Below are 18,763 nucleotides of genomic sequence, written 5' to 3'. Positions count from 1 at the left end.
CCAGAGCATCAGGAAATCAGAACACCTGGCTGTGCCTGGCTCCATGCTATTCCCCTGGACCAGTCCCTCACCCTTTTAGAGCCTTCACTCATTCATCTGTAAAGCGACTGTAATTGCATTTATATCACAAGGGTGCTTTGATGCTTGACAAATGAGAATTGACCCAAAATTCATCCTTCAGAAGAACCATGTGAGCCTTGCTCATGGTGGTTGTGGACAATTAGATTAGAAGAGGTATAAATGCAGTCAAAGTGAAATTCCATTTAGGAACTGTCAAACTGTTCTTGATAATTTTTCTTAGTTTTTATCTAATTCTAGTGTAGAATTTTGCATGCATCTCCCAGAAAGGGTTTATACAGCTCCTTCCTTCTTTTGCAGCAAGCCAGCACATTTTATTCCATGTTATACTAAACTGTCTTTTTGGGCAAATGGTTCATTCCCAAAGCAATACCTTGGAAAGCTGCAGTTAGTAAAACAAAGAAAAATTATTGTGTCAAAAAAATCCTATTTCCTATGTACTTGAGCAAATTAGAATCACTTGCAAAAAAATATACCCAGTTTTATGAAAACTATGTTGCTTAATTGTTGTTATGTTTTATTTAAATAGGGGGGTTTATATTTGCCATAATAATGTTTAAAAAATTGACCTGACTTTCTACAACAAACTGTAGAAACATATGGTATACAGCCTGCAGAGGCTCTCAGTGGCAGTAGTGTTACCAATATTTGTGAATCAGATTCTGCTTTCCTCTACAAAATAGCAGTGTGTTCTCCCAGTTTAAAATATTGTGTTTTCACCAACATGTTTTCATCAACATTAACAGTTTTAGGAGAAAAAGAATGGAAATTATCTTCTTAAATACATTTCCTTACTTCTGCTTGGCTGTGGATCTTTCAGGATGAGTGTCATCCATGTCTGCCATGAACCCACTTAAAGAAACCAGACGAATTCAAGGGGAGGCTGTTTTACCAGGACCTCCCCCAGGAGAAAAACTGGAATTGTTGCTTGGTCAAGACACTTTTCCTAACAAAGGCACGGTCACACTCAGAGCTAGCCAGGTTACAGGATGCCAGGAGGTCTCCTGTGGGCACCCCAGAGTAAGCTCCAGCCACTAGGATCTGCTCCCAGAAGAATTTGTAGGTATAGTTTGGTTTGCCACAAGAAATTAAATTATTAAAAAAGAATAATCCTTTGGATCTTACTTTTTTTATGTTTAGACTTGCAAAGCACTCTAAGAACAAATCATGTTCACAGTGTTCCTCTGACTTATCTCTGATGTATGCTTGAAAGGTTCTGTGCCAAACAAAGTGCAGAGATTAAGTAAATGAAAAGATAATAAATGGTGCAGCAGGGAAGTGGTCCAAGTAGTGGTGTTCTCAGGAGCAGCAGAGCTGTTATAGGTTCACAGTCATCCATATTTGTCTGCAGAGTTCACTTTTAGAGCTTTTACTCTGCTTGGCTTCAGTAACCAGCTTCCCAGAAGTCTCCCTCGTGGCTGGACTCATTCAGACCTGAGGATTCAGACCACACAGTCTCTACAGAGACCAGACCATGGGAAAACATGACCTTTCAACAAATCTGCTGTGTTCAGGAGGAGACATGGCAGATTGCTGCCTCAGCACTACTGCACACCAGTGAACCTGTGCAAGCAACATCTTTGGTATGATATGCAAGCAGAGGTTCCCCTCCCTTTCTTCCCAATGGCTTTAAAGGACTATTGCACTCCTTTGATGGCACTAAACACAGCCTAGACTCCTTAGCTGATCATTTTACCCCAGCAGCAATGCATAACTAAAAACTCATCTTGAATGCAGAAATAGGTGGTCCTTACCTATAACACAGGCCTCAGCTCAGCTCTCAGGCTTCAGTGGGCTAAATTTCAGCGGAGTCATGGAAATAACTGGTTTGGTTGGATGCACATCCCCCTTTTCAGCTCACTACAATAACATGCTTTAAGAACTAACAAATTTCCTATAAACTGAACCAGGATCAACAAGTAGGAGGAAGGAAAACAGTCATCCTTGAAATCTTCTCCCTTTACCAGTAATCCTAACCGATATGACTCTTAGCTTTAATTCTGCTACTTTAGTCATTTCTGAGAAGGATGTGGATAGTCGACAGAGAGGTACTTCTTTTATCTTTGCTCAGGTAGGTGGTGCCTAATTTTAAAAGGGACCCCTCAGCAGTTGTCAGCAGGTGACTAATCTACAGAAATGCCCAGGTTCTTCAATCAACAAAGTGAAAAATTTCTTTCTAACTGTGTCTTTCAGGATTTTGCCGATTCTGTATACCAAATGGTTGCGCAGAAGTTCCAGGAGCTGACAGACAATTTCACTTCCATGCATGCACGCCACAAAACTCTTGCAGGCATTGTGATGACCAAAGGTAAGAGATCCTCTCATTTATTTTCTTGTGGCATGTTTCATGGCTAAGTAATACATTATTTACCTGGTCCACAGTATTGAAGGATGCCTTTACTCCTACACAGAAATATAAATAGCAATGCAGAGAAAAGAAGCATTAAATATTTACACTTCAAGTAAGTTCACACAAAAAAATATTGGCAACAGAGGTAATGGTCTTTTAATAAATATGTCCATACATTGCGTTGTTTACAGGACAAAACGCAGTTCTGTCTGATTTTGCATTTCCTAATATATGGGTTAATTATCAATAAAAAGTTGCATTGTTTATCAGTTGCCTTTATGGATCTGGAAAAAACAGAGTTCTTGTTGTACAAAACTACCATAAACCTTGTTTTAGACTGACAACAAAGTCCATTTCCTTTCTAAGCAAAAGATGTGAACCCAGACTATAAGTAATTTTAATTCTGCTCTGCTCTAACCATGGGAAATACTTAGGCTTATCAGCAGGGCCAAATTTTTATATTCATTCCTTTTACGATTTAACTAATGGACATGTACTATACAGAAAGCTTTAGTCCTTTGATGAAACTGTTGCACAGATGGTTTTCTTTGTGAGCATACCTCAGTTGGGGCACCTCATTATTTACGAGGATGTCAGCAGTGGAGATGCTGCTATGAACTTCATTCTCACCCTGATGCGTGGAGCACTGGATTGAGTTTAGAATTGAAAGAATAAGCTCAGAGGGGAAAGGCACGTATAATTCATTCAGACTTATCTTACTCTTTCTTTTCAACAATTACATAGCTAGATTCAATGGGGACATTTGTGAATATTGCGAGGCAGAATTATCTGCTGGATCTTTTCCAGCCACAGAACTTAAAATACAGCTAAGATTTATGTGCAGAGTAACTTAGTCTCCTCCTTTCTGATGTGAAAAGAGTGAGAAAGCCTCTCTTGAAATTAGAAGTACAGCAGTTGACCTAGGAGTCTTTTTCACCTCTGGCTGCAAAAGAACTGCTCCTCAGCTGAATTTCTTATTTTGCTTAATCTGCTTGGTTTTGTTAATTTTTATATTACTTTGGGATCTGGAATAATGGGTAAGACTTCTGTTTCTTAAGTACTGCAAAGACTTAATGTTGTACAAATGCAAAACATAGTGTAGAAGTCCTATAGACCACAGGAGACATACTTAGCACCAAGAAAAATAAAAGGGAGAGCACATTTTACTTCGGGAATGATATCCACTAGACGCAGCACACCTGCTGCCTTGTCATAGTTCAGTTTCTGATGTTGCACTCATCAGATTTAAACAAAGTACTGTATGCCAGTTGCCCACCAAAGCTACACTATCACTCTCCTCCTCAACTGGACAGGGGAGAGAAAATATAACTAAAGGCTTGAGAGTCAGGGTAAGGACAGGGAGAGATCATTCGCCAGTTACTGCCATGGACAAAACAGACTTGACTCAGGGATATTAATTTAATTTTTTACCAATCAAATCACAGTAGAACAATGAGAAGTAAAACCAACTCCCTTGGTCCTCAACTCAACTTTACTCTGGATTTCTCTGGCTCCTCCTCCTGAGTGGCAAAGAGGGATGGGGAATGGGCATTGCAGTCAGTCCATCACATGTTGTTTCTGTTGCTCCTTCTTCCTCAGCAGGAGGACTCCTCACACTCTCGCCCACCTCCAGAGTGGGATCCCTTCCACAGGAGGCATTCCTCCACAAATTTCTCCAACATAGGTACTTCCCACAGGCTGCAGTCCTTCATGAATACCTCCAGTGTGGATCCCTTCCACATGTTCTTTCCACGGGGTGTAATCCAAAAATGGACTGCTCCAGTTTGGATCCCCAACAGGGATGCATGTCATGCCAGAAAACTTGCTCCAGTGTGGGCTCCTTTCTTCAGGTGCCCACAGGTCCTGCCAGGATCCTGCAGGATCCTCCAGGTCCAGGCAGGCGTCCCACGAGGTTACAGCTTCCTTTGGTCATCCACCTGGTCCAGTGTGGGCTCTTCCATGAATTCCTTCAATCTGTCAGCCATCTAATTTGTCAATACCTTACTGGTTTTGTGGAGCCTAGAACAGAAACTCACAGATATGAGGTGATTCACAGAAGATACAAAGCTAGAAGCAGACTTGCCTTGGTACATTTTTGAGGAAGATTTGAGTTCCTTCCAGCACTAGAATGTCTGCCAACCATGGCAAGATGAATCATTTGCTATTTGTGTCATTATTTTCTGTAGTGAAGTTGTAGATTTTTGGTCTGTTCCCCGCCATCATTCCCAGAGATAGCAAGGATCTCAACACACTCTGTCAAAAATGTCTTAAACAAGTTATACATATATAAAACATTCAAATAAGTATTAGTTCATCTCTTCTTAACATAGAATTTGGCACAAAATGCTTAGATCTATGCCAGAAATTTATTAATGACACCAACAAAACCAAATCTGGTAATGTCTTGTTGTATTTGGTACCATACACAATGATAACAGCCAAAATTTATTTGGTTTTACCTTCACTGCAATTTAATGTCATCCTGACTTGAAACGGATTTTTTCTGTGCTTGTACAGTTTTCAGACAAAGCAGGTAAAAAGCACAATGTGATTCCCTGATAACTGCTGTTAAGATAATACAAAATCTTTACAGACAAAACAGAAGTGTACAAGATTGGTTTTCTTTCGCTGAACTCTGACATTTTTTCTGCCATTTCAGTTTCCCAGGGAAACCAAAGAGAGTTACATTTGGGCTCTATAATTGACTTATGCTTTAGCACCCAGGGCAAATTCCAAAGTAGAATAAAGAAAAAAATGTAGAAAATTACATTATTGACTGACTGTGGATGTTCCACAGTACATTGCTAGTCAGAAAAAAAGGCAGTAAAATGTACTTAGATATGCTTTCTTCTGAATTATGATGAAAAGTTAAAATCTCAATGCATTTTTGTGAAAGTAAGTTTTCAAAACATTTGATTGGTAGACATCAAGATAACCTTGAAAAACTGTGCCTAAGTAGGAACAAATTATCACACTGGATACCAGCTGATGTGATGTTAACTGAAGTAATGTAATACTTGAATATAGTAATAATTCAAACACTAACATAACAGATCCTGAACTAAGCATTTCAAAATATGGAAAAGTTGAAGTAAATTATTTAACAGTTCTCCAGCTAAAATGTATTTTAAATATTCCAGTCATCTAACACATTCTAATTCTGTTGAAAGACATTCAGAGAAGATTGTTCTATCAAAAAATTGTTTGATTGACTCTAGGAAATTTTTTTTAACAAGAAGGCATTGCATTCAAATCTTCCATGTAAAACAAGCCATATTCTCACAGAATATCTTCAAGCAGCACACTAAGTACACTTGCCATTGTAGCACAGTATCATTATAGGAATCTAAGTCTTATTGCATACTGACTATCTGCAGCAATTCTTCTGACTTCTCTAAAGATATGATGGGTTCACATCTGGTAAATTGAGAACATAAGTTCACCTGGGGAAGAGGCAGTCTGGGTAACATTACGCCAAACACAAACCATCACCTCACAACATGCCTATTCAGGCATATGATGCATGGAGTTAATTCCCTCATTGTGTTTTGATTTGCGGATAAAACAGGGTTGATGCTAGACAATGCTTACAAAATGTCAAAGACTTTCATTAATATATTATATTAATATATACACATTATATATATTAATATATTATGTTAATACATATACATAATACATGTTATATGTTGTATGTTATATGTATCATAGTATATTAATATATATTAATGTATATTAATTAAGATATATTAGGGATTTGAGAGGGATTCCCATTATGGAAAGGGGGGGGTATTACCCCTCTTCTTACAGGTAGGAAAGCTGGGGGAGCTGCCAAATCTCACATGGTATTAATAACAGGAATCTGCCCCTTGTGTGCTGATGCAGAATCCTGCTTTTCAGGTTGACTCTTGTGCATGTAAGAAGTAACACAAGTTTATCTGAGAAGCCTTCACATGGACAACATCGTCCAATAATTAAAAATGTACTTCATTTGACTGTGAATTGCATTCTTTTAGGTCCTTTCTGGTGGGCTTATGGGGGTGGTTTTATGTTTGGATTTTTAGATCATAATTTTCAAAATAATCACACTTCATCTCGACCTCTACCTGATGGTCGACCTCCATGTACTCCACTTGATCATCCACCTCCATCTCCTCCATCTCCATGTCCACCTCCATCTCCTCCATCTCAATGTCCACCTCCATTTCCTCCATCTCTATCTCCATGTCCACCTCCATCTCCTCCATCTCCATGTCCACCTCCATTTCCACCATCTCCATGTCCATGTCCACCTCCATCTCCTCTATCTCAATGTCCACCTCCATTTCCTCCATCTCCATCTCCATGTCCACCTCCATTTCCTCCATCTCCATCTCTATGTCCACCTCCATCTTCTCCATCTCCATCTCTCGCTTTCCAAGCTCAGGCTCGCAGGGCTCCAGCTCTGCCCTCTCACCGTTTCTCTCATTGCCAAGCAACAGAGCTTGGCCCCGGCCCCCCACACTTGGACCCCATCCCCCAACCACCCTGACCCTGCCCCCCCAAGTCTCCCCCGCATCACTTGGGGTGTTCAGGGCCTGGCTGGATGGGCCTTGGGCAGCCTGGTCCAGTGGGAGGTATCCCTGCGCATGGCAGGGGGGTTGGAACTGGATGAACTTTAAGGTCCCTTCCAACCCAAACTGTTCTATGGTTCTATGATTCTATGTTTCTATGAATTGGTAAAGGCAGCAGGACCTAAACAGCGACTGACCCATTGCTGCAGGGTTTGTGCAGGATTTCTGGAGCTCTGTTGGCCACAACGTGTGCCCCCGACAAGAACTCTTGGGTCTGCGAATGAGGGCCGGGATGTGCTGTACTTGCCAAAGGACGTGTGCGGAGACTCGTTAATTTTGCATGAAGAAAGTGTGTGGGATTTTTCTAAGAAGCATCTTAAAGTTGGTTTCGATGGGTGAAATCAATTACTCGGACGATCCAAACAATATTTTAACCACAAATATCTTATTCAGATATTAATTATTATGTTATGTTATGTTATATTACATTACGTTACATTACGTTATATTAATATATATGATATTTATTTTAAAAGTATATACTATTCAGATATCAATTAATATATTATAATAGATTAATATATAATATCTATTATATACGCATATTATTATATATTATATATATTATGTATAAACAATGTAAACAACATCCAAAGAATATTTCAACCACAAATATTTTATTCAGATATTAATATATTATATTAATATGTATACATAATAGATATTAATATATTAAATTACTATATATACATAATGTATTATATATTATATATATTACATATTATATAGAATAGTATAGTAATATATATTAATCTATATTAATTAATATATATACATATTATTCTGATACTAATTTTTTAATGGAAATTTTCCCCAGAAGTGGGGTTTCTAGGAGATATTGTCCTCACAATAACAGGTTGTTATTGTTGCTAAATGTTGCTGGAACATCTTCCATGAGTATCAGTGAGTCTTTTCTTGAGGTAGAGGCCCAAGCATTGGGGTTTTCATAGCCCGTTGTAGAAGGCAGGGCCTGCTGGACCTTCCGTCTGTCCCTGTCTCTCCTTCCTGCTGGATGACAGGCGGCCTTGAGCATCACGGCTCCTGGTGAAGAGGCTCAGTGCTGCTGAGCGAGTGGGGACACTTAGCTCCTGCCCTGTGTAGCTTCCCCAGGCACGAAGGCTTCAGTCCTAGTGTAGTGCTGGGTGTGCAGCCAGGGATGCAGATCGTGGTGCTTCAAGTCCAGACCTTCTGGAATCTGTGCAGCATCATCTGTACCTCACTGTGGAAGAGGAGCAGAGCTGTCTGTCAATGTGCATTAGAGTTTGCTTCCCTAACTTTTGCAGTAAGGAATGTAAAAACTTATTTTCTTGGTTGCTGTTGTGTCCCAGGCTGTGGGGGCCTTGGCAGTCTCTGCCTTTTTATCAGTTCCCGGGGCAGCCACGGTCCCATAAGCTTCTCAGTCACTGGCCAGCACCACCTCTCGTGTTTTCTACAAGTTAAAGAATCTGCTCATGGTTCTTTTTACAAGCTTGATAAATGTGAAGACTTAGCATGCGTGAGGTATATTTAGTTTAATCTAACCGGTTCTATTTCACTTTTCAAGTCAGGCTTCTGCTGCTCTTCCCAGTGGGAACTGCAGGTGGACAGAGAGACGGGAAAGCGCATGCGTAGGGCATGTCCTTTAGTGGCCAAAGGCACAGAGCGGCCGTGCAATCACTGGACGGCCAACTGTTCAGAATTTCTTACGAGTAAAGAATATAATCTCTTTTTTTAACTTTTCTTAAAATATCACACACGTGAAACTTAATGAACTCAAGGCTGTCTCCTGAGTTGGTTTAAATTGGCATGGCTGCATGGGGTTCAGAGAAGCTCTGTCAAATCTGATCAGCTGGGGAGCTGCACAACAACCTTTGCGTTCAAAGACTGTTTCCCTGTTGGTGCACGTGGACAGTTTCCATTTCCATCAATGTTTCATTACTAACATAAAGTACAGCATTCCCTAAGCCTGTTTGGCCATCAAATGCCCTGTAACAATACTTTGACTTGAATGATCTTGCAGTGATCCTTAGGGATTTGAGAGGGATTCCCATTATGGAAAGGGGGGGTATTACCCCTCTTCTTACAGGTAGGAAAGCTGGGGGAGCTGCCAAATCTCACATGGTATTAATAACAGGAATCTGCCCCTTGTGTGCTGATGCAGAATCCTGCTTATCAGGTTGACTCTTGTGCATGTAAGAAGTAACACAAGTTTATCTGAGAAGCCTTCACATGGACAACGTCATCCAATAATTAAAAATGTACTTCATTTGACTGTGAATTGCATTCTTTTAGGTCCTCTGTGGTAGGCTTATGGGGATGGTTTTCTGTTTGGATTTTTAGATCACAATTCTTAAAATAATCACACTCCATCTCGTCCTCTACCTGATGGTCGACCTCCATGTACTCCACTTGATCATCCACCTCCATCTCCTCTATCTCAATGTCCACCTCCATCTCCTCCATCTCCATGTCCACCTGCATCTCTTCCATCTCCATCTCCATGTCCACCTCCATCTCCTCCATCTCCATCTCCATGTCCACCTGCATCTCTTCCATCTCCATCTCCATGTCCACCTCCATCTCCTCCTCCATCTCCTCCATCTCCATGTCCACCTCCATCTTCTCCATCTCCATCTCTCGCTTTCCAAGCTCAGGCTCGCAGGGCTCCAGCTCTGCCCTCTCACCATTTCTCTCGTTGAGAAGGAACAGAGCTTGGCCTTGGCCCCCTGCCCCTGGACCCCACCCCCCAACCCCCCTGACCCTGCCCCAAGTCTCCCCCGCATCACTTGGGGTGTTCAGGGCCTGGTTGGATGGGCCTTGGGCAGCCTGGTCCAGTGGGAGGTGTTCCTGCCCATGGCAGGGGGGTTGGAACTGGATGATCTTTAAGGTCCCTTCCAACCCAAACTGTTCTATGGTTCTATGATTCTATGTTTCTATGAATTGGTAAAGGCAGCAGGACCTAAACAGCGACTGACCCATTGCTGCAGGGTTTGTGCAGGATTTCTGGAGCTCTGTTGGCCACAACGTGTGCCCCCGACAAGAACTCTTGGGTCTGCAAATGAGGGCCGGGATGTGCTGTACTTGCCAAAGGACGTGTGCGGAGACTCCTTAATTTTACATGAAGAAAGTGTGTGGGATTTTTCTAAGAAGTATCTTAAAGTTGGTTTTGATGGGTGAAGTCAATGACTTGGATGATCCAAACAATATTTTAACCACAAATATTTTATTCAGATATTAGTTAATATATTATATTATGTTAATATATATGATATATATTAAAAAACACGTATATTTTATTCAGATATCAATTAATATATTATAATAGATTTATATATATTTTTATATATATATATATAAGCTTCTTCGGCAGCACCCGGCAGCAGGATGGTGAGTTCTGTGGTGGGGGGGACGTTTTGAGGCGGTGGGAGCTTCCCTGAGCCGGGAAAATCCCAGAAAAACCCAGGCGGGGGCGGGGGTCCTGACAGCCCCACACGCTGGTCCCGCGGTGCCTGACGGGAGGGGGCGGTCCCGGCAGCCACCGCGGGAGATTTAAACGGTCCCCTGGGAGCCCCGCGGCAAAGAGGAGTGGGGCGGTTGGAGTGGCGGTTGGAGCAGGCAGGGCGCAGAGAGGACCTAGAGACTAGACAGAAGACACCGAGGACCATGGTGGCCATCCGGCAGAAGGTTAAAGCTGCTCCGTGTGCTGCAGCAGGCAGGGTGGGTGCTGCCACCCAGACGGAGCCACAGTGGGTGCAGCAGCTACCCAGAGCCTGGGCTGCAGGCAGTGCCCCCCTCCCACACCAGCTCGTGCCTCTGTTACTGGCTCCACTTGTGAAAGCTGCGCTCGAGTGGGGGAACTCCTTCACATGGTGGAGGAGTTAAGAGAGGAGGTAAAGAGGCTGAGGACCATCAGGGAGTGTGAGAGGGAGATAGACCAGTGGAGCAGTGCCCTCTCACTAACTCAGCAGCCTGATGGAGCTGGTGTCTCCAAACACCATCCACCTGCAAACTGCAAGGTTGGGGGAACAAGAGATGGGGAATGGCAGCAAGTTCCTGCCAGATGAAAGAAACCTGCTCCCCTCACCCAGACACCAAAACCCCAGATCCCCCTGGTGAACAAGTACCAGGTGCTGCAGGTGGAATCCAACCCTGAGGATGAGGATGATGGCTCCCACAGCCTAGAATCTTTCCCTAGGCCGCACCATCCTCAGAAAAAGATAAAAACATCCTCCATCAAGAAGAAGAGGAGGGTGATTGTTGTAGGGGGCTCCCTCCTAAAAGGAACAGAGGGACCCATTTGCAGACTGGACCCGCTCCACAGAGAGGTCTGCTGCTTACCAAGGGCATCAGGGAAGGAGGTAGCTAGAAAACTTCCTTCCCTGGTCCACAAGACAGACTACTATCCTCTGATAGTAGTCCAAACTGGTAACGATGATCTAAAAACCAAAAAGACCAAAACCATCAAGAATAACTTCAGGGCCATTGGGAAAATGGTGGAGGGCTCTGGAGCACAAATAGTATTCTGCTCTGTCCCAAGGCTAAATAGAGAGGAGCGGGAAGTCAGGAAGAATAATTCGATTAATGCCTGGCTCCGAGCCTGGTGTGAGGAGAGGGGCTTTGGCTTTGGATTCTTTGATCATGGGGTGGCTCGTGCACCCCCAGGCTTTCTTGCTAAGGATGGGACATGTGTGTCTCCTAGGGGGACTAAAGCCCTTGCTAGAAACCTAGCTAAGCTCATAAATCGAGCTTTAAACTAGATGTGGAGGGGGAGGGAGTTGAGCCTAGGCTAGACAGGAACTAGCCTGGACGTGGGGCAATGGTGATTCAGAGAGGGTGTGCTGGTGAGGACCACCAGTACCTCACCACACAGAAAGTGGGGGAGAACACACCTGAGGGTGCTAAGGGAGATACAGGCACTCTGGAGCTAGCTACTCCAGTTACCAGGCAATTGGGAATGAACTCTGTTCCCTCTAAGAGGGCTGAAGGCTCAGCAGCTCAGCTGAAGTGCATTTACACCAATGCACGCAGCATGGGGAATAGGAAGGAAGAGCTGGAAGCTGTCGTAGGGCAAGGGGCCTATGGTGTCATTGCCATCACGGAAACGTGGTGGGACGACTCATATAACTGGAGTGCAGCTATGGTGGGGTACAAACTCTTCAGGCGGGATAGGGAGGGTAGGAGAGGAGGCGGGGTAGCCCTCTTTGTAAGGGAGGACTTGGACTCCATTGAGATGGATTGTGGCCATGAGGAGATTGAGTGCCTGTGGGTTAAAATCCGAGGAGCCCACCAGAAGGTAGATTTTGTGATGGGAGTCTGTTACAGACCACCCAGCCAAGGAGAAGCAGCTGATGAGCTCTTCTGTAAACAGCTGGGGTTAATCTCTAGATCAATGCCTCTCGTTCTTGTGGGAGACTTCAATCTTCCTGATATCTGCTGGAAGTACAATAGAGCAGAAAGGAAGCTGTCTAGGAGGTTCCTGGAGTGTGTGGAAGACAACTTCCTTGCACAGCTGGCGAATGAACCAAGAAGGGAGGGTGCCCTCCTGGACCTGCTGTTTGTGAACAGAGAAGACCTTGTGGGAGATGTGGCAGTAGGTGGACACCTAGGACAAAGTGATTATGAGATGATAGGGTTTTCCGTTCTAGGTGAAGTGAAGAGGGTGGTTAGTAGGACAGTAGCATTAAATTTCCAGAGGGCAGACTTTGAACTCTTCAGAAGGCTGGTTGGCAAAGTCTCATGGGAGACAGTACTTAAGGGCAAGGGAGCCCACGAGGGCTGGGAGCTCTTCAAAAAGGAAATCCTAGCAGCTCAGGAGAAAGCCATCCCCATGTTCTGAAAAAAAAGCCGGCAGGGGAGAAAACCAGCTTGGTTGAACAGAGAGATCTTGAGTGATATCAAGAAGAAGAGATATGGGCTCTGGAAGAGGGGACAGGCCTCTTGGGTGGACTACAGGAGGGAAGCGAGATTGTGTAGAGAAAAAATCAGAAGGGCTAAGGCTCAACTAGAAATCAGATCGGCAAAGTCTGTGAAAGATAACAAAAAATCCTTCTATAAATATATAAATAATAAAAGGAGGACTAGGGAGACCATACAGTCCCTATTGGATGCAGAAGGAACAACAGTGACAGGGGATGAGGAAAAGGCTGAGGTACTTAATGCCTTCTTTGCCTCAGTCTTTAATTGTAAAGAAAGTCGTTCCATCTGTGTACAAACCCATGAGCTAGAGAAGCAAAATGAGGCTCCCATGATCCAAGAGGAGGTGGTCAGAGCCTTGCTAGCCCAACTAGACACTCACAAGTCTATGGGGCTGGATGGGATTCATCCAAGGGTATTGAAGGAGCTGGCGGATGTGCTGGCCAAAACTCTTTCCATCATCTTCCAACAGTCCTGGAAGACTGGAGAAGTTCCACTGGACTGGAGGCTGGCTGATGTTGTGCCCATCTACAAGAAAGGTCGCAGGGAGGACCCAGGAAACTACAGGCCTGTGAGTCTGACCTCAGTGCCAGGGAAAGTCATGGAGCAGGTGATCTTGAGTGCTACCATGAAGCACATGCAAGAGAACCAGGTGATCAGGCCCAGTCAACATGGGTTCACAAAAGGCAGGTCTTGCCAAACTAACCTGATCGCCTTCTATGACAAAGTGATTTGCCTACTGGATGAGGGAAAGGCTGTGGATGAGGTCTTCCTGGACTTCAGTAAAGCCTTTGACACAGTTTCTCACAGCATTCTGCTTAGGAAACTGTCAGCCTCTGGCCTGGACAGGCGCACACTCTCCTGGGTGGAAAACTGGTTGGATGGCCGGGCCCAGAGAGCGGTGGGAAATGGTGTGAAATCCAGCTGGAGGCCAGTGACAAGTGGGGTTCCCCAGGGCTCGGTGCTGGGTCCAGCCCTGTTCAATGTCTTTATCAATGACCTGGATGAAGGCATTGGGTGCACCCTTAGCAAGTTTGCAGATGACACTAAGCTGGGTGGAAGTGTCGATCTGCTGGAGGGTAGGGAGGCTTTGCAAAGGGATCTGAACAGGCTGGACCACTGGGCTGAGTCCACTGGCATGAGGTTTAACAGGGCCAAATGCCGAGTCCTGCACTTGGGGCACAACAACCCTATGCAGTGCTACAGACTAGGAGAAGTCTGTCTAGAAAGCTGCCTGGAGGAGAGGGACCTGGAGGTGTTGGTTGACAGCCGACTGAACATGAGCCAGCAGTGGCCCAGCTGGCCAAGAAGGCCAATGGCATCTTGGCTTGTATCAGAAATGGTGTGACCAGCAGGTCCAGGGAGGTTATTCTCCCTCTGTACTCGGCACTGGTGAGACTGCTCCTCGAATCCTGTGTTCAGTTCTGGGCCCCTCACCACAAGAAGGATGTTGAGGCTCTGGAGTGAGTCCAGAGAAGAGCAACAAAGCTGGTGAAGGGGCTGGAGAACAGGTCTTAGAGGAGCGGCTGAGAGAGCTGGGCTTGTTTAGCCTGAAGAAGAGGAGGCTGAGGGGAGACCTCATTCCTCTCTATAACTACCAGAAAGGAGGTTGTGGAGAGAAGGGAGCTGGCCTCTTCTCCCAAGTAACAGGGGACAGGACAAGAGGGAATGGCCTCAAGCTCCACCAGGGGAGTTTTAGGCTGGACATTAGGAAAAAATTCTTCCCAAAAAGGGTCATTGGGCACCGGGACAGGCTGCCCAGGGAGGTGATTGAGTCACCTTCCCTGGAGGTGTTTAAGGCACGGGTGGACGAGGTGCTAAGGGGCATGGTTTAGTGTTTGATAGGAATGGTTGGACTCAATGATCCGGTGGGTCTCTTCCAACATGGTTATTCTATGATTCTATATATTATATAGACATATTATTATATATTATATATATTATATATAAACAATATAAACAACATCCAAAGAATATTTCAACCACAAATATTTTATTCAGATATTAATATATTATATTAATATGTATACATAATAGATACTAATATATTAAATTACTATATATACATAATATATAGTGTATTTTATATATTATATATGATATATAATATACAATAGTATAATAATATATATTAATCTATATTAGTTAATATATATACATATTATTCTGATACTAATTTTTTAATGGAAATTTTTCCCAGAAGTGGGGTTTCTAGGAAATACTGTCCTCACAATCACAGGTTCCAAATGTTGCTGGAACATCTTCCGTGAGTATCAGTGAGTCTTTTCTTGAGGTAGAGGCCCAAGCATTGGGGTTTTCATAGCCCGTTGTAGAAGGCAGGGCCTGCCGGACCTTCCGTCTGTCCCTGTCTCTCCTTCCTGCTGGACGACAGGCAGCCTTGAGCATCACGGCTCCTGGTGAAGAGGCTCAGTGCTGCTGAGCGAGTGGGGACACTTAGCTCCTGCCCTGTGTAGCTTCCCCAGGCACGAAGGCTTCAGTCCAAGCGTAGTGCTGGGTGTGCAGCCAGGGACGCGGATCGTGGTGCTTCAAGTCCAGACCTTCTGGAATCTGTGCAGCATCATCTGTACCTCACTGCGGAAGAGGAGCAGAGCTGTCTGTTAATGTGCATTGGAGTTTGCTTCCCTACCTCTTGCAGTAAGGAATGTAAAAACTTATTTTCTTGGTTGCTGCCAAATCTCACATGGTATTAAGAACAGGAATCTGCCCCTTGTGTGCTGATGCAGAATCCTGCTTTTCAGGTTGACTCTTGTGCATGTAAGAAGTAACACAAGTTTATCTGAGAAGCCTTCACATGGACAACGTCATCCAATAATTAAAAATGTACTTCATTTGACTGTGAATTGCATTCTTTTAGGTCCTCTGTGGTAGGTTTATGGGGATGGTTTTCTGTTTGGATTTTTAGATCACAATTCTTAAAATAATCACACTCCATCTCGTCCTCTACCTGATGGTCGACCTCCATGTACTCCACTTGATCATCCACCTCCATCTCCTCTATCTCCATGTCCACCTCCATCTCCTCCATCTCCATCTCCATGTCCACCTCCATCTCCTCCATCTCCATGTCCACCTTCATCTTCTCCATCTCCACCTCCATCTTCTCCATCTCCATCTCTCGCTTTCCAAGCTCAGGCTCGCAGGGCTCCAGCTCTGCCCTCTCACCGTTTCTCTCATTGCCAAGCAACAGAGACCCTGGAGCCCACGCCCTATGACCCCCTGACCCCGCCCCCCTAAGTCTCCCCCCCATCCCTTGGGGTGTTCAAGGTCAGGTTGGATGGGCCTTGGGCAGCCTGGTCCAGTGGGAGGTGTTCCTGCCCATGGCAGGGGGGTCAGAACTGGATGATCTTTAAGGTCCCTTCCAACCCGAACTGTTCTATGGTTCTGTGGTTCTTCCATCCCCATCTCCAGCAGGTAGGCTGGGTGGGGACACTGGGCTGGGAGGGGCCATAGCTGAGGCAGCAGTTTCCAGATAATGAAGGGGATATCCCATACCATATAATATTGAGCTCAGCAGTAATAGTTTGGGGAAATAAAGACAAGAGGGACACGTTTGGGTTTATGGCATTTGTCTTCCCGAGCAACTGTGAACTATCATAATCTCAATCCATGCGTCTTCTTGCCTTCCTTCTATTTTCTCCCAGTCCCACAAGAGAAGGTAGTGAACAAGAGTCTGGATGTGTGTTTGGCTCTTTGCCAGGATTTGTTTCAGGGTGTGTGACAATAATTGCTGAACACGTTTCTTGCTATTGCAGAATAAGGCAACCTATCAGTATCCCCTGTTCCTACATGACCTCTGTCTCTCAGGCACAATTTGAACATCTTCTTTTGACCTGCTGGTCTGCTGTGCCTTTTTGCTGAGAAATTTGCAGGGAGAAGTTGTTGTTGTTGTTATTATGCCACTTGCTACACTGGAAAAAATTTAAGGGCAAACAACCTAATATTTCTAACACAGGAAAACAAACACATAATCGCAGCACTTTCATGAATGTCCATCCCTGATGCACAGAGTCACAGATTATCAGATAACAGGAAGCCAAGGAACCACTGGTGAGAAGCAGCTCTTGCAGGGCTCAGCAAAGAGCATGGTCTTACCACAGGACTCTGGGCAGGACGGCCAGATTTATCAGGGCACAGGTCATTGAGGAGAGAATGCAGACAGTGCTGCCTGACCCCAAGAACTGGGGAAAGAAGCCTCAGCACAGAGCAGCACGCGGTGGGATGTGGAGGTATGAGCTGCACAACAAGTGTTGCAATCTGGAGGCAGCTGGCATTCACAGTGTTTATTTACGACATGGACAGAGCTCACCTTTGCCAGCTCTGAACAGATACGGGTATATATTTGTGCTCTACCTGAAATCACTGGACACAGTAAAGAAGACCTGTCACTCAGTGCAGAGGTGATCTATTATTGCTGAGGTCCTTTTTGCAAAAAAAAATCTCCCATAATGATTACAAACTAAATGAGACTGCTATTTAAACACTATTTTTCCACTTGTGTTTGACAAATCTTAGCAGTTTAAATACTGATAGGAACTTTTTGTCATACTTTCTGTTAAAAATGAAGCATTAAGAAAGTTCAGTCCTTTTCACAGAAGCATGGCATTCATAGAAAAAGGTTATGAATTGATTTCTCACTTCAATTTTCTCTGTTCTATCTTTTTTCTTTAGGCTGACAATCATTTTGATGTTAAAAGCAAACTGGGAGGTCCTCTCAGTTATCTTGTATGAAATAAAGATGAACTGGACAAAAGAGGCCTAAGTAGCAATTTCATGCTGTGATAAAAGATGGGAAATTATCATCCATATCTCATGGAATGGGTCTTAATCACTGCTAAGTACAATAACAGAAAAAAGTAAAGTTGACAATACGTCTCCATGGATCTTTACAGTCATATTAAGAACCATAAAGCCTGACATCTAAGTACAATCAGGAATATTGATGGCCAATTGATTTCTGATCCTTAGTTTAAATAGGAAAGTTGTAAAGTAGTAAAATGCAGTAGAAAATTATTGCGATATGTAGAGTATCAATCTGCTCCATCCCAAGTAGAATTCAAGTAGACAAACCAGTTAGAGGAACTGTGAATAATTTACAAATTAGTGACCAGGGCACATCCCTTCAAGAACTGAGTCACAGGAGTAATTTAGGCTCTTGTATCCCATTTAAGTGTTTTAAAGAGACTTACATTCTCAAAATCAAAATTGGATGCCCAAACTGCTGAGATCATACTTTTGAAAATCTCATGATGTCTCTTCACCTTCTGTTGCCTAATGCTCTTAAGAATGTGAACAAAATCATTTGAGATTATTGGAAATATTATTCACTTCTTTCTTGTGTCCAAGTTGTCACATCACCACCAGATGACAGGTTTCCTCAAAATACTTTTAAATAGATATGCAGTTAGAAACCATATGCATCATGCTCAGAAATGTTTTCCTCATATTAGAAACCTTAAAGCAATAATCTTCTGATTCTCTCTAAATAATTTTGAAATCCGTAAAAGCATCCCTTTCCACAGCTGCAACTCTATTCCTGGATTTTGCAGTGTGGACCTATAATGTGTAGACTAGGATTCCAGCAGCCCAACAGTTTTAGGTTTCCAAATTCAAGCTCAAAGGACATCTGCTGTTTTGCACTTAAAAACAGCTCCGGCAGGTCCATTGCTTCTTTTAAAATATAGGTTTAGGCATGCCACTCCAAGTACTCCCCCTACAAGAGCAACATTGGCTTTTCCTTCATCTCTTCTGTTAAATCATTACTAAGGAACAGAAAATAGTTATGGATACATTATTTAGTAACAGAAAATAT

The 18,763-nt window shown here is 43.7% G+C and overlaps 1 protein-coding gene across 1 annotated transcript in view; it reads left to right on the top strand.

Moving 5' to 3' along the window:
* Positions 1-18,763, top strand: part of ADARB2 (adenosine deaminase RNA specific B2 (inactive)) — a 334,574-nt gene that overhangs the window by 257,315 nt on the left and 58,496 nt on the right. The window contains exon 4 of the mRNA XM_069859323.1: positions 2,272-2,386. Within this exon, the coding sequence (XP_069715424.1) occupies positions 2,272-2,386 (115 nt within the window). The remainder of the gene's footprint in view (positions 1-2,271; positions 2,387-18,763) is intronic.

The sequence above is a fragment of the Phaenicophaeus curvirostris genome, chromosome 6 (assembly GCF_032191515.1).
Source record: "Phaenicophaeus curvirostris isolate KB17595 chromosome 6, BPBGC_Pcur_1.0, whole genome shotgun sequence".
NCBI classification, from domain to species: domain Eukaryota; kingdom Metazoa; phylum Chordata; class Aves; order Cuculiformes; family Cuculidae; genus Phaenicophaeus; species Phaenicophaeus curvirostris.
The sequence above is the reverse complement of the archived record's forward strand: the minus strand, read 5'-3'. Positions and strand labels throughout refer to the sequence as shown.